The 27558-nt window shown below is 36.3% G+C and overlaps 2 protein-coding genes across 4 annotated transcripts in view; both read right to left on the bottom strand.

The window, feature by feature from the left end:
• LOC143246629 (aspartyl/asparaginyl beta-hydroxylase-like) overlaps positions 1 to 7947 on the bottom strand; it is a 32296-nt gene extending 24349 nt beyond the window's left edge. The window contains exons 1-2 of the mRNA XM_076493673.1: positions 7748 to 7947; positions 3577 to 3777 (exon numbers count right to left, since the gene is read on the bottom strand). Of these exons, the coding sequence (XP_076349788.1) occupies positions 3577 to 3777; positions 7748 to 7802 (256 nt within the window). The 5' untranslated portion in view covers positions 7803 to 7947. The remainder of the gene's footprint in view (positions 1 to 3576; positions 3778 to 7747) is intronic.
• LOC143246627 (cell adhesion molecule Dscam1-like) overlaps positions 1 to 27558 on the bottom strand; it is a 254917-nt gene that overhangs the window by 83590 nt on the left and 143769 nt on the right. The window contains exons 23-24 of one of the 3 annotated variants that reach the window (XM_076493670.1): positions 15765 to 15839; positions 14110 to 14284 (exon numbers count right to left, since the gene is read on the bottom strand). The exons of the other annotated variants lie outside the window; for them this stretch is intronic. Coding sequence (XP_076349785.1) covers positions 15807 to 15839 — 33 coding nt within the window. The 3' untranslated portion in view covers positions 14110 to 14284; positions 15765 to 15806. Of the gene's footprint in view, positions 1 to 14109; positions 14285 to 15764; positions 15840 to 27558 lie in introns of those variants that run through there. 3 annotated transcript variants of the gene reach the window in all.

The raw sequence follows: 27558 nt of genomic DNA, 5'->3' as shown, positions 1-27558 counted from the left end.
CATATATTCAGATATTAACAGTTTTTCTTTTCTTTTTTCCCTTCTTTACATATTTATTTAAACAGAATACATGTGCAAAGAAAAACACTAATCCTATAATAACTAAAAAATGCACTTGGTCTCTGCATCATTCCATTATTAAAGTGTTCACCAATTATTATCTGAATATCAAACAACATTGCCTGATTTCATTAGTAAAGCATTCAAATGTCATTGATACATTTCCACGTGTGGTGTTTACCAATTACTACCTACATTTTTGAAACAATGTTTCATTACTAGAGTGTTAAAACATTATCACCTGGTTCAACCAGGCTTTGTGACAGCCTGTTTCCAAGTGCTCTTACAAAATGCTTCCTTGTTATACTAAATACATTGTAAAAACTTCATTTATTTTTCGGGTTAGTGTGGGAGATAAAAAGAATTATGAACACTTTGGTTCTTCAGTTAGTTTCCAGTTCTCCACTTTAGCAACACTTGTCAATGATACTAGAAATCTCACGTCTTATGACATCCTCAATAATGGCAATTAGGTACACAAATAAGGCTAATGACTCAACATTAGAAATTACTTGCAAAGATCACAGACTTATACACTGGCAGTCATCTTGTTCTCGGGGTATCCCTAACATGCTTAGTGATGGTCTTTGTGTCATATAGTAAGATATATTTCCTACTACTGTAGATAGTTATTGTATTTACTGATAATTCCAATTTCATCTTGTGTACAAACATTTTAACAATGGAATATCATATTTACACAATGAAGTTAAAAACAAGGGGTAATAACATCCTTTTTGTTGGAATTATGAGATGTTTAGCTTATACTAAGCACGGTAATTTGATTAGTGGCAACCTATTCCCAAGTAATCTTAAACTGTTCTTCCGTCATACTGAAACCAATGCAAAACTTCACAAATTCTTTGGAATAGCACAGGAAAAAAAGAAAGACAACCCTTTGGTTCTTTAGTTATGTCTCATTTCTCCACTTTAGCAACACTTATCAATGATACCGATGACCTCGTAAGCTGCGAAACACACGATAATGGTAATAACATACACAAATAAGGCCAAAGACTTAACTTGAGCATTTATTTCTAAACATCATAGAGTTATGTATTGAATGTGCAACCATTATTTTTTCTAGGCCCATCCCTACTACTAAACTACCGTGTTTAGTGATAACCAACAATTTGGAATCTGTAATATAACTGCCATTTTTTCATTAACATTGAAAATCCCCAAAATACTACAGATTGGAAGAAATTCAAAACATTGAACAAAGTTCCATACATAAGAACAACGTTCCATACATAAGAACAAAGTTCCATACATAAGAACAAAGTTCACATACTAAACTTCTCAACTTTTAATGAGACATAAGAGCCCATCTTGGTACACTCAAAGGTCATAAGTATCCTTTAGGAACTGACACATACAGAGTTCCTTCAAACAATGTAAGTAAATATGTTTTCAAGTAAAATTGAAGATACAAATATTAGAGTTTTTAAAATGATTATGCTATCGTAGTTTATTCCATAAATCATGTTTCAAAACAGTGCACTTATAATGATAAATACAGCTGGGTGATTAGTGTAGGTTGATAATTAACTGTTACACTCCTCAGTTGATTTTGCTCAACTAACTGATCATTCTCACACAAGACTTGAATAGTTGGAATAGTCAAAAATAGTAATAACTGGATATTATGTCAATCGTGATGACACTAACTGTTAATATTGAACAAACCTGAATAAATTAAAAATAATAATATGAAATCATAATGACAATGTTCCAAGTACTTGGATAACTAATAATCAATAATCACATACAACTAATTACAATTCTTAATTGAAAATTATCCAGTTTTAGGAAACAAGACTGTTTACACCTTTTATGTACATACCAATGATTCGTCATTATTTAGTATATGTCACTGTTTACTACTGTATAATTTTACACTGTTAAAAACAAATTTTTAATCAACTACAATATATTAAAGATTCTTTTTCACACACACACACACACACTGTTCTATCTTTTAACTACCACCATGGAATTACCTCATAATTATGAACCAATATACAGTATGATTCTGAATTTACTAAGAATACCTATATAAATTGTGTACATTTTCCATTTCATTTTTATTTACTGTACCTACACTTGAGTCACTGTACTGTGTACATTTTCCATCTCACTTTTATTTACTGTACGAACACTTGAGTCACTGTACTGTGTACATTTCCCATCCCACTTTTATTTACTGTACGAACACTTGAGTCACTGTACTGTGTACATTTTCCATCTCACTTTTATGTACTGTACATACACTTGAGTCACTGTACTGTGTACATTTTCCATCTCACTTTTATGTACTGTACATACACTTGAGTCACTGTACTGTGTACATTTTCCATCTCACTTTTATTTACTGTACGAACACTTGAGTCACTGTACTGTGTACATTTCCCATCCCACTTTTATTTACTGTACGAACACTTGAGTCACTGTACTGTGTACATTTTCCATCTCACTTTTATGTACTGTACATACACTGAGTCACTGTACTGTGTACATTTTCCATCTCACTTTTATGTACTGTACATACACTTGAGTCACTGTACTGTGTACATTTTCCATCTCACTTTTATTTACTGTACGAACACTTGAGTCACTGTACTGTGTACATTTCCCATCCCACTTTTATTTACTGTACGAACACTTGAGTCACTGTACTGTGTACATTTCCCATCCCACTTTTATTTACTGTACGTATACTTGAGTCACTGTACTGTGTACATTTCCCATCCCACTTTTATTTACTGTACGTATACTTGAGTCACTGTATTGTGTACATTTCCCATCCCACTTTTATTTACTGTACGTGTATACTTGAGTCACTGTACTGTGTACATTTCCCATCCCACTTTTATTTACTGTACGTATACTTGAGTCACTGTATTGTGTATATTTCTCATCTCACTTTTATTTACTGTACGTACACTTGAGTCACTGTATTGTGTACATTTCCCATCTCACTTTTATTTACTGTACGTATACTTGAGTCACTGTATTGTGTATATTTCTCATCTCACTTTTATTTACTGTACGTATACTTGAGTCACTGTATTGTGTACATTTCCCATCCCACTTTTATTTACTGTACGAACACTTGAGTCACTGTACTGTGTACATTTCCCATCCCACTTTTATTTACTGTACGTACACTTGAGTCACTGTACTGTGTACATTTCTCATCTCACTTTTATTTACTGTACGTACACTTGAGTCACTGTATTGTGTACATTTCCCATCTCACTTTTATTTACTGTACGTATACTTGAGTCACTGTACTGTGTACATTTCCCATCCCACTTTTATTTACTGTACGTATACTTGAGTCACTCTTCATCATTTGCCTGAAAGCTATTTTATAATGTGTCACAAATTCAACAAATTCCATGTATGTACTGGTTAAGATAACACTCTGTACCTCTAGGATATAGTTATTAATATGCTTTCTGCTTAATTTTTACTCAGAAATAGAGATTTTATTCTGATAAAGTTACTTACTATCAGCACCATGAAGAGCTAAAAACACAGCAGCAACAGTAACTACGAGAATGGAGAAAAGAATGAAAAAAACACATTTTGCAAATCCATTGGGCTCGTTACAAACTAACAGTTCATTAGCATTCCGCTCACTTTCTTTAGAAGTGTGCTCTTGGGATTTCTCTCGAGATGTTGGAACAGATTCCTCTGCAGACAAGTCCTCTGTCAACAGAAAACAAACACAGTTGTACATAAATGCACATGAATTTCATGAACACATGCTAAACATTATTATATATTTCTGGCATTAGTTTTATATAAAAGTAGCTGTATGTAAAATGTGATGGTAAAGAAAATCTTTTAAATAACACAGCCAAAGTGCTAAAGAATAATTATTATCGATGTTCTAAGCAACGAGACAGACAAGATGCTAAAGAATTATTATCGATGTTCCAAGCAACGAAACAGAGAAGATGCTAAAGAATTATTATCAATGTTCTAAGCAATGAGACAGAGAAGATGCTGTAACTGCTATCTTATAGCATACAGTTGTATGCTATACAATATATTCAATATAGTTGTATATTACAACTTCAGGTAAAAGGCTTGGATTTCATTAAATGTTGCTCAGCCCTGACACTTAGAAGCTTAGGTTTATCATAATAATTCAGAGCTCAGGGTTTGAAATAGGCATAGGGAAGATTATGACCAAAGGGCTATCACAGTAATAATTGGAACCTAATTTTGATTAGTTGATTATTTTCATTACACTGAGTTAGTCCTAGTTTTGTTCACTTTACATGGCATTAAAGTAACTAATATTCCTAAGTAGTTGACCATATGAGTTTTCAATCTCTAATCTGATGAGCTACTAGTATTTGTTCAAACAAAACATCAGCTTATTTAAATGTTAAAGTTAACAATAAGGAATGAGAAATTTTAAAAAAGGTCTGTGTGTGTATGTGTGTACATTGGTCATTTTAAATCTTAAATACATTATTAACCAAGTTTTTGCATCTTTTTAATAATTATTAAATATTCGTTACAATATGTTTTTCGTGATTCAATTTGAGTTATTACAAGTATATCGATTTTGATGCAAGTTTTTTAATATTCATTTTTGTTACACAGAAGTATGTTATTATCATTAATTATGTCATGGTATTTGTAAAGTTTCTTTAAATTCCAAACAATAAATCCCTTTTCTTATATCCCATTGCAACTCAAGTCTTTAATTTTATTAATACAATGACCCAGATCCTCAATGCACACCCAATAAGCTTATTAAAATATCTGGTCAAGTTCTAACTTGTAGTCTGTGTAATTTAAATAATAATTAATCACTAATTGGATATCAACCAAATGTTTTGAAGATACCTGAATTAATTCATGTATTTAAACTAGATATCTAACAACATCTAATTATAGGTCTACATTATCTCCCTCTTCAAAAATATTTAAAAGATTATTTATACTAGATTGAAATTATTTTTTAATGGTTAACACTATTATAAGCCCACATCAATGTGATCTACATAAATGTCACTTTACTCGTCTTACAGAGGTTCATGGTAACCTGCTGAACTTGTTTGATTCTGGTAACTCGAGTCTTGTTACCATTTCTGAACTATCAAAGACCTTGATACCGTACATTGTGATGATTTCAAGGTATGTTATTGTGGTGTAGCTTTTGATATTTTAAATTACAAAGTTATCTAACTATCAATAAATATGTAAATTAATATTTCATGATTGTTTAGTTTTTCTTTTGTAATAAAAGAGTCATGAACAGAAACTTATTGGAAGATGTGCCTGTAAGTTATTTATGTCAAGGCTACAAAAATTTCTAAAACACCTAAATAAGAGATGCAAGTAGCAGCAGCCAGACGAGAGACAAGAGAACCATAAGTAATGATGAATGAAAGTTTCAGTCAGAAAAACGTCAGATAACATTAACAGTTGTAGGAGTGAATGGCTGATATGTTCAAGTGAGATTAACGGTGTTTGAGATTTTTAGAGAACAATTTGTCCCATCAAAGGGTATTCTAAAGAACTGAACATGCCTGTGTAGACTATGACACAAAGCAGATGATTATTGGAAATATGTCTAAATGCAGAAAAATAATTGAGTATTGGAAGTTCAGGATACAACTGTAGTAACTTACAAGTCAGCATAAGTCAATTACACACAAATAATAATTTCAATAAAATAGAGAAAAATAATTTGGTTTGTTCTCTGAGTTTTAAACCAATTGAATTAACCTAAGTGCATTTTTGATAAGCAGAAGAGAACTGTATAGTATTTAAGATACAACAATGATATATGTAAAGGATTCTTGTACACATGTTTTAAATACATTATTTTAAAATAAGCTGAGTGGGTGCTGTTCATTTATCACTGAATTTACCACCATCAAGTTACAGACACCTACTGTAGAAGAATCCTAAGCCTAAAACACACCCATATACTTGGTGTATGTGTGTGTGTACATATACATGTATATATGAGTTCCTAACAGTGCTGGTATGTGAAAATTAAGGTGTTATGTGGATCACAAAATCAAGAACAGACCACAAGACACCACAAAACCTGTTGTTGAAATTCAGTTAATCTTGTCAATTATAAATAGTAAAATATATGCATATATTTAACAGTAGAATGTTTCCTCTAACTTTTCAAGATATTTTATAAAAAATATGTGATGTACATAACCATAAGGTCAAATATGGATGTCCCATACACTAAATAAACTTTGAAATATCTATCAAACCTTCATTTAAATTCCTTTTAATTTACTACATTCAACATGTCTGGGAGTGACCCATTCCAAACAATAAACACAATGTTAGAAAAATGAAAACTGTTTTAGACGAATAAGGTTCCTACACTGATTTACATTTCCTTGTCTTATAACCCTAATTGTCAGTGTTTTAGATGAATAAGGTTCCTACACTGATTTACATTTCCCTGTCTTATAACCCTAATTGTCAGTACAAAATAGATGATACATAAACTATACCAACTCCTTTAACAACCTTAAAACTTCAATTAGATCCCACTCAGAAAACAAAACAAAGATCTTAACCTGTTGTTGCCTGACAACTTTACCATCCCAAGTGTGAACCTAGTAACCATCCTGTAAACCTTCTTCAATAGTATGCTCTTTCACAGATAAAGAACTAAAAATTGAACATAATACTCTAAATAAGGCTTAACCAGTGACATACTGAGTAAAATCTCTTTATTCCTTCAGTGTTTCTGAACATATAACCAAATATATTACTTGCTGCAATACTTAAAACACAACATTGCTTGAATAGCTTAAGAAACTAATAGCCACCAAACTTTTTAAAGCTGGGGGAGAACAATAGAGGTTAATCCCAAAATCTTCATTAGCAGAGATGAAAAGATTGTCTATATGCAAATATAGGTAATTTTAAAAAGTGTTATATCCCACACTATCAATACTAGTTACCTGTACATAGGCAGCGTAGTTTATGAAAAAAGCTGTAAACATTTTTGCCTGAGTAATTTAACTATTTATATAAGAACTTATCTTGACTGATTTAAGATTAGTCTGATGATTAACCCTAAACATTATTTAACATCCAAGACAGTGTACAACAATCGTTATTTCTTTTAAAAAAAGTTTCTAGGTTTATATTTTGAATCCTTGAATAAAGGTTTTTTTTTAATACAAACATAACTGTAATTTTTAAGGTGAAAGCTAACTTCCAATCCTCTGGTACCTGCCCACTATTCAAAAACCTGCAAAAAATGGTAGGAAGTGACTCTTGGACCAGATGATACTTTCCTAATGGTTTTGAAGAATGTTAAAGTTTGGGTATACGAGTCACTTTCTACTATTTTTTGTCACTTCTTACACTAATTCTGCTGGTTAAGAATGAATTGAATCATCTTGTTTGATTCGCTTCCATCAAATGTTTCCATTGGTTACATTTCAAAAACGTTTTTCAATGGTACATCGAAGTCTTTTAGGTTTATTTATCTTTAAGACCTAAACTTGTTGAATAACGAGTTAACTCCTGAAATTCAATTGCAATAGCTTCATTTTATGCAGAATTAGTATAGTAATAGCAGGGCAATTTCTTTTGACAACTGAACTGTGTCAGTCGTTCAGAATTTCCAACTATCAAGCCTCAAACAAAGTAAATTTTTCAGATCACATACCTTTTTTATGAAGTTCCTTCTTTTTCCTTCGTTTCCTTGGTTCTTTATCAGACATTTTAAAATTAAAGTTTAAATCAATGTGATAGAGTCGACCTTTCAATTCAATTAAACAATATTAAACACATGTGGCAAATAACTACGTAACACGATACTCCACACTTACGAAGGTCAACATTTAGGTCGCTGACGAGTAACAAAAGAGTCCTCTAGTAACTAATTTTATTTTCTTAACGAAAATTTGAAATAATCATTTATGATGATGATAGGGTAGTGAAATATAATTTACGCATCTTAAAAGTTATGGAATTAAATCATGTTAAGTATGTTAAACAAAAATATAAGATCACAGTTTATCTAAATATATGGACAAATATAATTAATAATTTCAATTAACAGTTCCTAACACAAATTCAAAAATTAATGAAAATTCAGGGTATGATTTTGAAATAAATAGGAACATGACGAAAGATATCATTCAGTATGACTTTATAAAGCGCGTAGAACTACAAAAATAAAATTATGAGAAATTCAAACCCTAAATACGATAATTTTCGAAAAGTTCATCTTTATCCTTCAAAAACTATTCCATTTCAAATAAACGTTTAGTTTTACGATTTTCTATTCTCGACACCGAAATATATGAATTATGGATTATAAAGATATCTAAATAAAATGCATATTTAGTTAATAGCACTCAAGAAAGTTAAAAGTGGTAATTTTAGCCAATTATCCAAGTATTTTGAAAAATATTCTACTTCACCACCAACCTTGATACATCAGGAGTAAGTTTACAAACTTTGACACTAAAATCTGATGCTTGATTTCCTTGGCAAACAGGGTAACTTTATCCTATTGTATAGCGTAACACTAACAAACAAAAACCCCACAATCATGGAATTGTTGTTTATTTTCATTCACAAAATAATATCCGCATAGATTTGCCCCCAGTGGCACAGTGGTATATCTGCGGACTTACACACTAAAACCGGGTTTCGATACCCGTGATGGGCAGAGTGCAGATAGCCCATTGTGTAGCTTTGTTCTTAATTCAAAAACAAATAAACAAACAAACAAACAAACCGCATGGATTATTAATTAATTTATCCGGTTAAACTTGGCTCTAGTGAGTGGAGTAATCAAAACGGAATTAATTAAATAGAGTCGGATAAATAAAAACTATTTATATTATTAACGAAAAACAAATGTCTCAGACTTTTACTTTACGCATATTGTTTAACTAGTTTTGTTTATTGTTTTTTACTCACTAAAAACACTGAAGACGTTTTTTTTCGGAATTTCATATAATTTGAAATTTTGCTCTACGAACATTCCTTGTTGGAAAGATGTTCCTATCCATATAATCATACTGTATATGGAAAACACTTGTTATTAAAATCCAATACACTTATTCTTTTACGAGAAAGTTCACGAGAAAGATGCTAAGAGAACTCCAGACTTTTTTAATGTTATGAAATGTATTTTCAAACAGTATTTTAAAGGAAGTAAAAAAGAGAGAGTTCTTTTTCAAAATGTATTTTCATTTGAAGACAAAGAAACAATCTTTGTTTAACCTCCCGCATCATTTAAACACATTGGACCTTGTTACTATTTGGACTAAAAACTATGACTTTCTGTTTCTATTTTAAAATGTACCTATGTGCTTATTACTCACAGAAAAAAACATTAACATAATAAAACTTTGTATTAGAAACAAGAATTTCTCCTTTATAGAAGAAACAAAGTATTTTGGAAATCATTTGACTTGAAAACAATACACCGTCACTTCAGTCAGTGTCATAATTTTATTAATTTTCTAAGAACTTCCTCTTTGTAAAACTTATGTGGTACTCAATATCGGACTATTTCTGTGCTATTATTATTTCATATTAATAAAATGTATATGTAGTAGTAAAACTGGATCTTCTTCAAAATAATATTTGCGCACATAATCTGAGTTGTCAAAATTGGTACTATTTTCTCTCCTTTACAAATTTCTCATTTTGGACACCACTTGACACTTTGATGACAGTATTTACTTGCCCAATATAGTTTTACATTTGTCCGTTGTATTTTGTACAAAGCTACCGAGGGCTGTCTGTTCTAAGCATCCATAATTTATCAGTGTAAGACTAGAGGGAAAGCAGCTAGTCATCACCACCCACAGCCAACTCTTTGGCTACTCTTTTACCAACGAATAGTTGGATTGATCAACCTTACAACGCCCTAGTGGTTGAAAGAACAAGCGTGTTCGATGTGAGAGGGATTCGACCCTCAGATTACAAGTCCAACACCCTAACCACATGGCCATGCCAGGACCCAGTGATTTGAAATCTTCATTATTTCACTTCCTGGTAATTTTAACTAAATTTGTCAAAACAGACGGGATATAACATCGTATCCTATTTCTATAACGTGTGTTAACATATTTGCTTCTTTTTTATCAATCCTTCACTTATTTTCTTATAACATTATGTTATATCGTGTTTTACCTCCTTCTTATAACATTATGTTATATCGTGTTTTACCTCCTCCTTGTACCCTTTAAAAGGTATTGTCGACTTCACTCTTGTGGAGATCCATAATGGTATAGGTATATTAAAAATTATTTTATTTATATTTCAAAGTTTTAAGAGTAATCGGGTATTTATATAAATGGTTCACGTGACTTTCTAATGGGAAAACTGCTTGTGACTTTTGCAGTCGTAACCAAGTTTGTTTATATTTTATTTCTGGCACTTTTGTTGTTGAGCCTGTTGTTCACATTGCCTTGGTTAGTCAATACTGCGACTTCATTTTGTAGTCTGTTTCTCTGTCTATTTAAGTGGTCTCATCTCATTACCTTTGCGTGAATGCTGTAATATTGCTTTTAATTATGGAAATATCTTACTCAGTATAGCTGTTTTATATATACCAATGAAGAAATTGCATCGAAAAACTGACTATGGTGCTATTCGTGGGAATAAATTGGTCAACATGTCTTCAAAAACAGCAGTCTTTCGATTTACCTTCCTATGATTCCATGTTTAGGTCTGTTTTGCTCTGAGAGTTTATTGAACCGATAATATATCTTCTTACAAACAAGCTAAAACTTCTGTTTTCAACAATTAACATCAATGTTATGGCACTTTGGTGATTTAATACCTGACATAAAATTGGTTAAATGGCTTCACTATTCTGTACTTTGTACTTTCTTCCCTGGAAGATTTTCACCGTGTGGGTTTTTCATGTTCTAATTATGTTAAGGAGCATCAGACTTTCAAAGACTTACTAATCGAGATTCAAGTTGCTATTTTTACCTTTCTCTTTAGGAAGAGCCTACGTGCTTTTCAACCTTGTTTCCAGGTTTACTGATGATGTTATTCAATTTCTTTATAGACTTCCCACTATACTCTTATTTGGTCGTCATTGCATATTACTCCATTTCTAAGTTAGTTACAGTTACGTTTTTTCTTGTTTATATATGTAAATCCACCACGATTTTAAAACACCAAAATAGAACGGAAAGATGAGTAAACACTGTTGAGAGTGGAGTGTTTGGATTAAGAAGCACTTGATAGATAAAGAGACAATTACTGATTTTTTTAACCCAAAATATGATTTGGAATAGTAAATTTAGAAAGTAGTTATGAGTCAGCTGTGCAGGAAATCAAATCATGAATTTAAGTGTTCACTTCAAAGTGTTTGAAGTTTTGAGTGACGTCAGTTTTTCTGACGAAGTTCAAGTATGGTTAAGCTATATAGATATATATTTTTTGAATTTAGTTTTACTTGAAATTAACAATATTGGAATTGAGGGTTTTTGTTGGTTTTTTGTTTTCAAACATTAATGACCTCCAGTGCAAGAATGTGGAAGCAAATAACAAGAGGAAAGTTTCTTCTTTCTTTCTAGAAGGGAACATAAGTTGAGCTATAATTTCCTCAGCAGCGTTTTAAAAGTCAAATAATTTTTCATCAGATATCTAGAATGATCTAGATCTCAATATTGACAGGTTAGTGAGTTACAACGTAATTTGTTGAACCTACTTCGACAAGAATGTTTTTAAATTTCACTAGATAATTCTTATTATTATTACTTGGATTCATACCTTAGCACCTTTCTCACTTTGACCATATTAGCATTATTATTTTAACTCTGTAAAGTATAAGACTAGTTGAGTCCACAAAATATATGGCAAGTGTTACTTGATGGATGTGGTGACCTGAAAAGTGTTTTCTGGTAGACCAAGCAGAACTTGGAATTCCACTTTATTTGTTATCTTTTGTTCCACACTAACTCACATGGGTATCATCAATTTATTTTAGACATTTTCTTAGGTACTGAACCTGTGGTTCTCTCCCTCAAACTTGGTATACATGGTTCTACATTGCAGCAGGAGTTCTACCAACATCAGGTCATGACTTAGTGGTTAATGTACCCAACTGTGGACCTGTGAGTAAGAAGGTATACCTTTCATTCTGCAATATGCCACTAAATACATTTTACAGTTTTAGCTTTGGGATAATCAAAACTATGAATTAATAGCAGCTGTGTAGGTAACAGATGGTGTATGTCCTCTCACTTGTTGTGCCTTCAAGTCTCTGAGCTGGCTGTTCAGCCTATATTTGACATGATGCCCTTCAGAAGAAATGAGAAAAAATACCATGAAATAAATATTTAAATGACATATAAATTTCTTTATTTAACTCAGTTTTTGAAAAAGATGGACGGCTCCCAAATAATTAACTCGAATATTGGACAGAATGAAAACCCATAAAATAGTTAACTTATTTGTTTAAAAGGATGGAAGATCCTAAAATAAGTTAAATTTATGTTTTCTCTACAGATTAAAATACAGTGATAAGCCAATTGTGTGTTTGTGGCAAATAAACTATTTATTTGCAAAATTAAAAAAACAAAAACCCAAAACAAACAACATTATTGATTGTGTGTTTACCATATGAACACTTTCATGATATAATCTTATGTATTCACAAACATTTGTCTTCCTTTACAATCGACAAAAACTGGTAATTTAAATAACAGACAAGTGACTTTACATCAATGCACTGATAGCTGCAGTGTCTTCTACTTCACCCCAAACTCCATTTTTATATATTAAATACTAGAATTATTTGAATGGAAGTGTTATGAAAACAAATGACTAGAGCTACTTACAAATAAACAAACATTAAATACTATATAAAGAAGAAATGGTTTGTCTTCTATCACAGTATCCCATCTTCTGTGGCCACAGAATTGTATGTAATCTACTTTCTACTGATCGCATTGAAACTAAACAATAATAAAACTGAATTAGCTATACTCTGAGGCCCTGGAACTGTCAAACATAGTTCTTGTCCTCTTCCCTCAGAAATATATTTATAACTGGCAACTTTAGCATTATCACCTCCAGTTGTCCAGTTTCATTGGATTCCTGAAAGATTCCAATAGAACCAACTGAATCAGTCTCCATCAGCACTTGTGGGCATCTGCCAATTCCATGTTTTGATATAAAAACTGCCACTAGTGATGGGCTTCATGCCAGGTTGCAAGTGTTTTGTGATGAGTCACAAAATAATAATTTTCCATTCCATGAATGATCTTCTAGCTTGCAATTAATGAATGGCTGTATAAAATATTTTTTCTAATAAGTCCTGTAATAACCACAGCCTTCTTACATATTGTTTTCTCTGACAGGAGTCTAACCAATAAAACATGAGTAATGAAATTCCTGCCAACATTATGACATCCAGCAGTGGCATAATTTTAGACACACATTAACTTTGTCATGTCTTTCACACGATCACTGCTATAGGAAATCACGGTAGTGTCCAAAGTTCTAATACGTGTGGTTACTTACGGGCCACAGAGACCTTTTTAATTTCTTTTAAACATTAATAAACATGTCTTATCTATTACTTATCTCTTCTTCATACCATAAATTTAGTTGACTTATCTTGTTTGCAAAAAATGAATAAATAATTAAATTATAATGTAGGTCATTAATGGTCTCTTGTTGATCCAATACGACTCTGATCACACCACGACAAAGGAACATTTCCTTTAATTTTGAAAGCTAACATCCATTCCTAAATAATCATGATTAAATATAAAGACCTATATGTCTAATTGTAATTTAAAAACTGACTTGGTGTCCTCTGTTAATTAATCATTACAATGTTTTAAATAGATGCTGTGTTGTTAAAGTTTTAAAGATACAATTGCACCATACTTTATATCTAGAAAACAGTCATATTTCTGAAGGCATTGCCTTATTAAAAATTTAAGGATAAATTTATTGAGGTAGAATTCAGTTCATCATGATAATTATATAAAATATGATATTTTCAAAATCCAAAAATAGAATACAAAAATCACTTCAAAATTTTTTACATTTTTATTATCTTCTTTGACAACAAGTTTATAAAGTGCTGACACACAAGTTATGTACAAACCATTATGACTTAACACACTGATATGATATTAATGGAACTTGATGAAATTCCTCCCGTAAGCTGAATCACACGTTTATTTTCTACTTTAGGTCTTCTTAAAACCTTTAAAAAGAATGGAAAATAAAATGTAATGGAAACATTTGTTTAACGTAGCAAAAAAACAAACAAACAATCTTGGTATGCCTGTAGGTTCAGTTCAGTGTAGCATAACAAGTACATCTATTTCTAATTCCATTTTAGTGACATTCTGAACAGCTCTTAAGTGACATGTTGACAAAATTATGTGAATCTATAACTATTACATCTAACTTCAAAAATCATTATAATTTGTGAACTAATGATACAAGAGATGCATGCCAAAAAGGTTTAATTTACATTCACAAAAAAAACTAGAAAATATTCAACATTAATATTTTAAAGAAGTTATAAACAAGTAAGCTCAATTTCAAATCTATAAATTTTGGAGAGTTATTGTCTTTGAAAAAATTTATTTTTGTGAGATTTTCGGTAAAAATAAATTCATTGTGATGCAAGTAATGTTGTTGATCACTCTTGTATTATTATTTTCACACACCACTTATGTGAATGTCCATCCTGTATATAAATTTACATATCTGCAAATATAGTAGGAGTAAAAACTTTATTTACTAGGTTTACTTTGGTCAGCTTTATGAATTTCATGTAAAACGACACAAGGGCTATCTACACGAGCCATCCGTAATTTAGCAATGTAAGACTAGAGGGAAGGCAGCTAATTTTTTACATTTAATTAATAGTAGTATTGACTGACATATTATAATGCCCCCACAACTGAAAGGGTGAGCATGTTTGGTGTGATGGTGATTGAAACCTGCAACTCTCAGATTATGTGTTGAGTGCTCTAATCACCTGGCCATGTACTAAATTCACACCCTCAAGGGTATGAAACCCTACTTCTCAATAAGAAGGAGCGTGTTTGTTGTTTTAAATGTTCTTAAAGCTTAAGCATAAATGGGCCACCTGTGCTCTACCCACCACGAGCATTGAAACCTGGTTTCTTTTCCTTCATAAAGCATGTAAATATTTAATATTCTCATTTTTCTGATTTCCTTTTGATTTTCATTTAAAGTTTAAAACTGTAGCTAAAGACAGAAATTACTGAATCACATATTGACATAGAATCAATAACTTTTCAATCAACAACTAAATTTTATCAAAAACTTAATAAAGTTATGTTTTATCAACGTTGTTATATACCTTTTATTCATTATTGTAGCACAAATTTTCTCTTTGTAATTCATGACTAAATTTTCTAGATGTGAAGAGCAAACCAATTTAAAATATATACAAATAGTATATTTATATAAATAAAAATATTATCAAAATGCATTTTATTCTACTAAATCACATTGTATTATTATGATGGAAATTAACTTCATTTTTAGTCAATTTTTGTACAAAAACAGGTAGAATAAAACATTTCTGTCTTTTAACACATTTTGGTTTTTAACAAGTTATTATATTGTTTGTTGATACAATTCTGTTATTTTAGTTTTGTGAGATTTATGGCCAAGAAGTAAAATGTCTTGACTAAAATACTTACATAAAATATCTCTAATTTGTCTTCAGTTTCCTGACAATTTCCTTAATCTTTTTGATAATTTGCGTTTTGGAGATTCTGAAAACATATTATTAAAGCAATAATAAAGTTTGTATTCATTTTGGGTATTTACAATATTTCAATAAAATGCACACTCAAGAAAGTAAGAATAGGCATTTTAATGTGTTAAAATAAATTGTTTTGTCTGTTAATCAGCCGAATATTAAAGGTTAATTGGTTAGTAACTTCGACCCCTATTTGATTCCAAGGACAATCCCAGAGATGCCAACTATTTCAAATGACTGAGCATAATGATTGTGGACAGAGCCCTTTATCATTTGCGGCTACTAGGCATGACCAATGTCTCTAAGCTGTTTATTACTATATTATTATTATAACTATTATTATTACTGCTATTTAAAAAATTATTTTGAAATTATGTTTTTTATTTAGTTCAGAGTAACAAACATACTGGTAAAACAACATTGAACATGCACAAACAGTAAGCAGAAAAAGCCTTTGTGTTAGGACTAGTTTATATCATGTTTATGACACTTATTGTAATAGTCGTTATCTGCATCGTTTTTGTCTTCGCCTCAGCCTTTTGTTGGTGAAATGCCGATTTTGTATGTCTGAAACAATCGTTTATCCCGCCATGCGCCACAGAAAAATCGATGTAACAAATTGTACAAAACGCATGACTGTCACTGACTTTTGATGCAATGACCGGATATTTTGCACTATACTCTTTCCTAAATTTTTGATTCACAGTTTTAGTCCTTTTATATTTGCCAGAAACAATGCAATCTGGTAAACGAGGCCTCTTTTTTTTCCAACTTGTGAACGATCGCATTGGTGTTTCTATGTCGCTTAGAAAACGAGAAATACCCATCTGCGCGAGCGCTGATTGGCTGATAAGCACTGATGACGTAACTATGGATTCCCTCACGTACCCAGTATAGAGAAGCACCGCACTCAAATTATTGGTAGGCGTCGGAGATACAAATATTTTTTATTATTTCAAGCACAAACATGATTATCGCAAGTAGCCATTTGGACTATGTCTTTCACTTATTATCAAAATTTATTTGTATCTCACTAGAAATTTTCTTTTCATCTCTTTCAAGCCCTGGGGGAACAAGTTATCACTTTATTGTATAGGCCTATATAATATATAATAATTTGGGAGTTGCAACAAGTCGTAATATTTGTCTGTATGAGCGTATAGTCGTAACGTATACATCAAAATCGTAATGGTTGGCATCTCTGCAATCCAAGCAATTTAACCAGGTTATATTCCAATTTACTGATTATGATGCCAATCATTGTACGAATCTTTACTGGTATCATAATCCAGCTAATTTGAACACAATTCCAATTATTGTGCAAAGTGAAAATTCTGTCCTTGATAATAATATGGAGGGGGCAAGTGCAAAGTCTGTCCTTAATAATAAGATGGAGGAGAGGGAAAGGGCAAAGTCTGTCCTTAATAATAATATGGAGGGGGCAAGTGCAAAGTCTGTCCTTAATAATAAGATGGAGGAGAGAGAAAGGGCAAAGTCTGTCCTTAATAATAATATGGAGGGGAGGGAAAGGGCAAAGCCTGTCCTTAATAATAATATGGAGGGGCAAGTGCAAAGTCTCTCCTTGATAATAATATGTGGGGCAAAGACAGTTTTCAATACTTTAGTGTAGCAGCAAATGAGAAGGATAACAAAAGATTGTTACAGTACATCTTTCAGTTTCTCTCCCTACAGTAATCCCTGAATGGTAATTTGTAAAATTTCAAGGATATTTTTGTTTTATGAAAAGAACCACATAAACTGTGAAAAGAACCACATAAACTGTGAAAAGAACCACATAAACTGTGAAAAGAACCACATAAACTGTAAAAAGAACCACATAAACTGTGAAAAGGACCACATAAACTGTGAAAAGAACCACATAAACTGTAAAAAGAACCACATAAACTGTGAAAAGAACCACATAAACTGTAAAAAGAACCACATAAACTGTGAAAAGAACCACATAAACTGTGAAAAGAACCACATAAACTGTAAAAAGAACCACATAAACTGTAAAAAGAACCACATAAACTGTAAAAAGAACCACATAAACTGTGAAAAGAACCACATAAACTGTAAAAAGAACCACATAAACTGTGAAAAGGACCACATAAACTGTAAAAAGAACCACATTAACTGTAAAAAGAACCACATAAACTGTAAAAAGAACCACATAAACAGTAAAAAGAACCACATAAACAGTAAAAGAACCACATAAACAGTAAAAGAACCACATAAACTGTAAAAGAACCACATAAACTGTAAAAGAACCACATAAACTGTAAAAGAACCACATAAACAGTAAAAGAACCACATAAACAGTAAAAGAACCACATAAACTGTAAAAGAACCACAAACTGTGAAAAGAACCACATAAACAGTAAAAAGAACCACATAAACAGTAAAAAGAACCACATAAACAGTAAAAAGAACCACATAAACAGTAAAACGAACCACATAAACTGTAAAAAGAACCACATAAACTGTAAAAGAACCACATAAACAGTAAAAAAGAACCACATAAACAGTAAAAAGAACCACATAAACAAACTGCAGACAGTGAGATGTTTTGCAACAATGGGATGAGAATAATGGACACTGGGATCCTCAGTCTGGTTTGATAACCCACTGGGACACGAAACTGCAGACAGTGAGATGTTTTGCAACAATGGGATGAGAATAACGGACACTGGGATCCTCAGTCTGGTTTGATAACCCACTGGGACACGAAACTGCAGACAGTGAGATGTCTTGCAACAATGGGATGAGAATAATGGACACTGGGATCCTCAGTCTGGTTTGATAAACCCACTGGGACACGAAACTGCAGACAGTGAGATGTCTTTGCAACAATGGGATGAGAATAATGGACACTGGGATCCTCAGTCTGGTTTGATAACCCACTGGGACACACGAAACTGCAGACAGTGAGATGTTCAGACAATGTGGACACTGGGATCCTCAGTCTGGTTTGATAACCCACTGGGACACGAAACTGCAGACAGTGAGATGTCTTGCAACAATGGGATGAGAATAATGGACACTGGGATCCTGATAACCCACTGGGACACGAAACTGCAGACAGTGAGATGTCTTGCAACAATGGGATGAGAATAATGGACACTGGGATCCTCAGTCTGGTTTGATAACCCACTGGGACAACGAAACTGCAGAAAGTGAGATGTTTTGCAACAATGGGATGAGAGAATAATGGACACTGGGATCCTCAGTCTGGTTTGATAACCCACTGGGACACGAAACTGCAGACAGTGAGATGTCTTGCAACAATGGGATGAGAATATGGCGGACACTGGGATCCTCAGTCTGGTTTGATAACCCACTGGGACACGAAACTGCAGACAGTGATGTTTTGCAACAATGGGATGAGAATAATGGACACTGGGATCCTCAGTCTGGTTTGATAACCCACTGGGACACGAAACTGCAGACAGTGAGATGTTTTGCAACAATGGGTTGAGAATAATGGACACTGGGATCCTCAGTCTGGTTTGATAACCCACTGGGACACGAAACTGCAGACAGTGAGATGTTTTGCAACAATGGGATGAGAATAATGGTTTGATAACCCACTGGGACACGAAACTGCAGACAGTGAGATGTCTTGCAACAATGGGATGAGAGTAATGACACTGGGATCCTCAGTCTGGTTTGATAACCTCAGTCTGGTTTGATAATGGACCCACTGGGACACGAAACTGCAGACAGTGAGATGTTTTGCAACAATGGGATGAGAATAATGGACACTGGGATCCTCAGTCTGGTTTGATAACCCACTGGGACACGAAACTGCAGACAGTGAGATGTTTTGCAACAATGGGATGAGAATAATGGACACTGGGATCCTCAGTCTGGTTTGATAACCCACTGGGACACGAAACTGCAGACAGTGAGATGTTTTGCAACAATGGGATGAGAATAATGGACACTGGGATCCTCAGTCTGGTTTGATAACCCACTGGGACACGAAACTGCAGACAGTGAGATGTCTTTGCAACAATGGGATGAGAATAATGGACACTGGGATCCTCAGTCTGGTTTGATAACCCACTGGGACACGAAACTGCAGACAGTGAGATGTCTTGCAACAATGGGATGAGAATAATGGACACTGGGATCCTCAGTCTGGTTTGATAACCCACTGGGACACGAAACTGCAGACAGTGAGATGTTTTGCAACAATGGGATGAGAATAATCCTCAGTCTGGTTTGATAACCCACTGGATACTGGGATCCTCAGTCTGGTTTGATAACCCACTGGGACACGAAACTGCAGAAAGTGAGATGTTTTGCAACAATGGGATGAGAATAATGGATACTGGGATCCTCAGTCTGGTCTGATAACCCACTGGGACACGAAACTGCAGACAGTGAGATGTTTTGCAACAATGGGATGAGAGTAACGAACACTGGGATCCTCAGTCTGGTTTGATAACCCACTGGGACACGAAACTGCAGACAGTGAGATGTTTTGCAACAATGGGATGAGAGTAACGAACACTGGGATCCTCAGTCTGGTCTGGGATGATAACCCACTGGGACACGAAACTGCAGAAAGTGAGATGTTTTGCAACAATGGGATGAGAATAATGGACACTGGGATCCTCAGTCTGGTCTGATAACCCACTGGGACACAGAACTGCAGACAGTGAGATGTTTTGCAACAATAGGATGAGAGTAACGGATACTGGGATCCTCAGTCTGGTCTGATAACCCACTGGGACACGAAACTGCAGACAGTGAGATGTTTTGCAACAATGGGATGAGAATAATGGACACTGGGATCCTCAGTCTGGTGTTTTGCAACAATGGGATGATAACCCACTGGGACACGAAACTGCAGAAAGTGAGATGTTTTGCAACAATGGGATGAGAGTAACGAACACTGGGATCCTCAGTCTGGTTTGATAACCCACTGGGACACGAAACTGCAGAAAGTGAGATGTTTTGCAACAATGGGATGAGAATAATGGACACTGGGATCCTCAGTCTGGTTTGATAACCCACTGGGACACGAAACTGCAGACAGTGAGATGTTTTGCAACAATGGGATGAGAATAATGGACACTGGGATCCTCAGTCTGGTTTGATAACCCACTGGGACACGAAACTGCAGAAAGTGAGATGTTTTGCAACAATGGGATGAGAATAATGGACACTGGGATCCTCAGTCTGGTTTGATAACCCACTGGGACACGAAACTGCAGACAGTGAGATGTTTTGCAACAATGGGATGAGAGTAATGGACACTGGGATCCTCAGTCTGGTTTGATAACCCACTGGGACACGAAACTGCAGACAGTGAGATGTTTTGCAACAATGGGATGAGAATAATGGACACTGGGATCCTCAGTCTGGTTTGATAACCCACTGGGACACGAAACTGCAGACTGCAACAATGAGAGTAATGGACACTGGGATCCTCAGTGAGATGTTTTGCAACAATGGGATGAGAAACAATGGGATGAGAATAATGGACACTGGGATCCTCAGTCTGGTTTGATAACCCACTGGGACACGAAACTGCAGACAGTGAGATGTTTTGCAACAATGGGATGAGAATAATGGACACTGGGATCCTCAGTCTGGTTTGATAACCCACTGGGACACGAAACTGCAGACAGTGAGATGTTTTGCAACAATGGGATGAGAATAATGGACACTGGGATCCTCAGTCTGGTTTGATAACCCACTGGGACACGAAACTGCAGAAAGTGAGATGTTTTGCAACAATGGGATGAGAATAATGGACACTGGGATCCTCAGTCTGGTTTGATAACCCACTGGGACACGAAACTGCAGACAGTGAGATGTTTTGCAACAATGGGATGAGAATAATGGACACTGGGATCCTCAGTCTGGTTTGATAACCCACTGGGACACGAAACTGCAGACAGTGAGATGTCTTTGCAACAATGGGATGAGAGTAATGGACACTGGGATCCTCAGTCTGGTTTGATAACCCACTGGGACACGAAACTGCAGACAGTGAGATGTTTTGCAACAATGGGATGAGAATAATGGACACTGGGATCCTCAGTCTGGTTTGATAACCCACTGGGACACGAAACTGCAGACAGTGAGATGTTTTGCAACAATGGGATGAGAATAATGGACACTGGGATCCTCAGTCTGGTTTGATAACCCACTGGGACACGAAACTGCAGACAGTGAGATGTTTTGCAACAATGGGATGAGAATAATGGATACTGGGATCCTCAGTCTGGTTTGATAACCCACTGGGACACGAAACTGCAGACAGTGAGATGTTTTGCAACAATGGGATGAGAATAATGGACACTGGGATCCTCAGTCTGGTTTGATAACCCACTGGGACACGAAACTGCAGACAGTGAGATGTTTTGCAACAATGGGATGAGAATAATGGATACTGGGATCCTCAGTCTGGTTTGATAACCCACTGGGACACGAAAACTGCAGACAGTGAGATGTTTTGCAACAATGGGATGAGAAACTAGATGGAACAATGGGATGAGAATAATGGACACTGGGATCCTCAGTCTGGTTTGATAACCCACTGGGACACGAAACTGCAGACAGTGAGATGTTTTGCAACAATGGGATGAGAATAACGGATACTGGGATCCTCAGTCTGGTTTGATAACCCACTGGGACACGAAACTGCAGACAGTGAGATGTTTTGCAACAATGGGATGAGAATAATGGACACTGGGATCCTCAGTCTGGTTTGATAACCCACTGGGACACGAAACTGCAGACAGTGAGATGTTTTGCAACAATGGGATGAGAATAATGGACACTGGGATCCTCAGTCTGGTTTGATAACCCACTGGGACACGAAACTGCAGAGATGTTTTGCAGTGAGATGTTTTGCAACAATGGGATGAGAAGTAATGGCACACTGGGATCCTCAGTCTGGTTTGATAACCCACTGGGACACAGAAACTGCAGACAGTGAGATGTTTTGCAACAATGGGATGAGAATAATGGACACTGGGATCCTCAGTCTGGTTTGATAACCCACTGGGACACGAAACTGCAGACAGTGAGATGTTTTGCAACAATGGGATGAGAATAATGGACACTGGGATCCTCAGTCTGGTTTGATAACCCACTGGGACACAAAACTGCAGAAAGTGAGATGTTTTGCAACAATGGGATGAGAGTAATGGACACTGGGATCCTCAGTCTGGTTTGATAACCCACTGGGACACGAAACTGCAGAAAGTGAGATGTTTTGCAACAATGGGATGAGAATACACTGGATCCTCAGTCTGGTTTGATAACCCACTGGGACAGAAACTGCAGACAGTGGATGTTGCAACAATGGGATGACCCACTGGGACACAATAACCCACTGGGAGAAACTGCAGTGAGATGTTTTGCAATAATGGGATGAGAATAATGGATACTGGGATCCTCAGTCTGGTTTGATAACCCACTGGGACACGAAACTGCAGACAGTGAGATGTCTTGCAACAATGGGATGAGAATAATGGACACTGGGATCCTCAGTCTGGTTTGATAACCCACTGGGACACGAAACTGCAGACAGTGAGATGTCTTTGCAACAATGGGATGAGAATAATGGACACTGGGATCCTCAGTCTGGTTTGATAACCCACTGGGACACGAAACTGCAGACAGTGAGATGTTTTGCAACAATGGGATGAGAATAACGGATACTGGGATCCTCAGTCTGGTTTGATAACCCACTGGGACACGAAACTGCAGACAGTGAGATGTCTTGCAACAATGGGATGAGAGTAATGGACACTGGGATCCTCAGTCTGGTTTGATAACCCACTGGGACACGAAACTGCAGACAGTGAGATGTTTTGCAACAATGGGATGAGAATAATGGATACTGGGATCCTCAGTCTGGTTTGATAACCCACTGGGACACGAAACTGCAGACAGTGAGATGTTTTGCAACAATGGGATGAGAATAATGGACACTGGGATCCTCAGTCTGGTTTGATAACCCACTGGGACACGAAACTGCAGACAGTGAGATGTTTTGCAACAATGGGATGAGAATAACGGATACTGGGATCCTCAGTCTGGTTTGATAACCCACTGGGACACTGAAACTGCAGAAAGTGAGATGTCTTTGCAACAATGGGATGAGAAACTAATGGACACTGGGATCCTCAGTCTGGTTTGATAACCCACTGGGACACGAAACTGCAGAAAGTGAGATGTTTTGCAACAATGGGATGAGAATAATGGACACTGGGATCCTCAGTCTGGTTTGATAACCCACTGGGACACGAAACTGCAGAAAGTGAGATGTTTTGCAACAATGGGATGAGAATAATGGACACTGGGATCCTCAGTCTGGTTTGATAACCCACTGGGACACGAAACTGCAGACAGTGAGATGTTTTGCAACAATGGGATGAGAATAATGGACACTGGGATCCTCAGTCTGGTTTGATAACCCACTGGGACACGAAACTGCAGAAAGTGAGATGTTTTGCAACAATGGGATGAGAATAATGGACACTGGGATCCTCAGTCTGGTTTGATAACCCACTGGGACACGAAACTGCAGACAGTGAGATGTTTTGCAACAATGGGATGAGAATAATGGACACTGGGATCCTCAGTCTGGTTTGATAACCCACTGGGACACGAAACTGCAGACAGTGAGATGTTTTGCAACAATGGGATGAGATAATGGACACTGGGATCCTCAGTCTGGTTTGATAACCCACTGGGACACGAAACTGCAGACAGTGAGATGTTTTGCAACAATGGGATGAGAATAATGGACACTGGGATCCTCAGTCTGGTTTGATAACCCACTGGGACACGAAACTGCAGAAAGTGAGATGTTTTGCAACAATGGGATGAGAATAATGGACACTGGGATCCTCAGTCTGGTTTGATAACCCACTGGGACACGAAACTGCAGAAAGTGAGATGTTTTGCAACAATGGGATGAGAATAATGGACACTGGGATCCTCAGTCTGGTTTGATAACCCACTGGGACACGAAACTGCAGACAGTGAGATGTTTTGCAACAATGGGATGAGAATAATGGACACTGGGATCCTCAGTCTGGTTTGATAACCCACTGGGACACGAAACTGCAGACAGTGAGATGTTTTGCAACAATGGGATGAGAATAATGGACACTGGGATCCTCAGTCTGGTTTGATAACCCACTGGGACACGAAACTGCAGAATGGGAGTGAGATGTTTTGCAACAATGGGATGAGACAGTAATGGACACTGGGATCCTCAGTCTGGTTTGATAACCCACTGGGACACGAAACTGCAGACAGTGAGATGTTTTGCAACAATGGGATGAGAATAATGGACACTGGGATCCTCAGTCTGGTTTGATAACCCACTGGGACACGAAACTGCAGACAGTGAGATGTTTTGCAACAATGGGATGAGAATAATGGACACTGGGATCCTCAGTCTGGTTTGATAACCCACTGGGACACGAAACTGCAGAAGAGTGAGATGTTTTGCAACAATGGGATGAGAATAATGGACACTGGGATCCTCAGTCTGGTTTGATAACCCACTGGGACACGAAACTGCAGACAGTGAGATGTTTTGCAACAATGGGATGAGAATAATGGACACTGGGATCCTCAGTCTGGTTTGATAACCCACTGGGACACGAAACTGCAGACAGTGAGATGTTTTGCAACAATGGGATGAGAATAATGGACACTGGGATCCTCAGTCTGGTTTGATAACCCACTGGGACACGAAACTGCAGAAAGTGAGATGTTTTGCAACAATGGGATGAGAATAATGGACACTGGGATCCTCAGTCTGGTTTGATAACCCACTGGGACACGAAACTGCAGAAAGTGAGATGTTTTGCAACAATGGGATGAGAATAATGGACACTGGGATCCTCAGTCTGGTTTGATAACCCACTGGGACACGAAACTGCAGACAGTGAGATGTTTTGCAACAATGGGATGAGAATAATGGACACTGGGATCCTCAGTCTGGTTTGATAACCCACTGGGACACGAAACTGCAGACAGTGAGATGTTTTGCAACAATGGGATGAGAATAATGGACACTGGGATCCTCAGTCTGGTTTGATAACCCACTGGGACACGAAACTGCAGACAGTGAGATGTTTTGCAACAATGGGATGAGAATAATGGACACTGGGATCCTCAGTCTGGTTTGATAACCCACTGGGACACGAAACTGCAGACAGTGAGATGTTTTGCAACAATGGGATGAGAATAATGGACACTGGGATCCTCAGTCTGGTTTGATAACCCACTGGGACACAGAAACTGCAGACAGTGAGATGTTTTGCAACAATGGGATGAGAATAATGGACACTGGGATCCTCAGTCTGGTTTGATAACCCACTGGGACACGAAACTGCAGAAAGTGAGATGTTTTGCAACAATGGGATGAGAATAATGGACACTGGGATCCTCAGTCTGGTTTGATAACCCACTGGGACACGAAACTGCAGACAGTGAGATGTTTTGCAACAATGGGATGAGAATAATGGACACTGGGATCCTCAGTCTGGTTTGATAACCCACTGGGACACGAAACTGCAGACAGTGAGATGTTTTGCAACAATGGGATGAGAATAATGGACACTGGGATCCTCAGTCTGGTTTGATAACCCACTGGGACACGAAACTGCAGACAGTGAGATGTTTTGCAACAATGGGATGAGAATAATGGACACTGGGATCCTCAGTCTGGTTTGATAACCCACTGGGACACAGACAGTGAAACTGCAGATCCTCAGTCTGGTTTGAGTGAGATGTTTTGCAACAATGGGATGAGAATAATGGACACTGGGATCCTCAGTCTGGTTTGATAACCCACTGGGACACGAAACTGCAGAAAGTGAGATGTTTTGCAACAATGGGATGAGAATAATGGACACTGGGATCCTCAGTCTGGTTTGATAACCCACTGGGACACGAAACTGCAGACAGTGAGATGTTTTGCAACAATGGGATGAGAATAATGGACACTGGGATCCTCAGTCTGGTTTGATAACCCACTGGGACACGAAACTGCAGACAGTGAGATGTTTTGCAACAATGGGATGAGAATAATGGACACTGGGATCCTCAGTCTGGTTTGATAACCCACTGGGACACAACAATGAAACTGCAGACAGTGAGATGTTTTGCAACAATGGGATGAGAATAATGGACACTGGGATCCTCAGTCTGGTTTGATAACCCACTGGGACACGAAACTGCAGACAGTGAGATGTTTTGCAACAATGGGATGAGAATAATGGACACTGGGATCCTCAGTCTGGTTTGATAACCCACTGGGACACAGAAACTGCAGAAAGTGAGATGTTTTGCAACAATGGGATGAGAATAATGGACACTGGGATCCTCAGTCTGGTTTGATAACCCACTGGGACACGAAACTGCAGAAAGTGAGATGTTTTGCAACAATGGGATGAGAATAATGGACACTGGGATCCTCAGTCTGGTTTGATAACCCACTGGGACACGAAACTGCAGAAAGTGAGATGTTTTGCAACAATGGGATGAGAATAATGGACACTGGGATCCTCAGTCTGGTTTGATAACCCACTGGGACACGAAACTGCAGACAGTGAGATGTTTTGCAACAATGGGATGAGAATAATGGACACTGGGATCCTCAGTCTGGTTTGATAACCCACTGGGACACGAAACTGCAGACAGTGAGATGTTTTGCAACAATGGGATGAGAATAATGGACACTG

Source organism: Tachypleus tridentatus, chromosome 3, assembly GCF_004210375.1.
Source record: "Tachypleus tridentatus isolate NWPU-2018 chromosome 3, ASM421037v1, whole genome shotgun sequence".
In the NCBI taxonomy this organism is placed as follows: Eukaryota; Metazoa; Arthropoda; class Merostomata; order Xiphosura; family Limulidae; genus Tachypleus; species Tachypleus tridentatus.
Note: the sequence above shows the minus strand (reverse complement) of the source record. Positions and strands in the feature narration are given on the sequence as shown.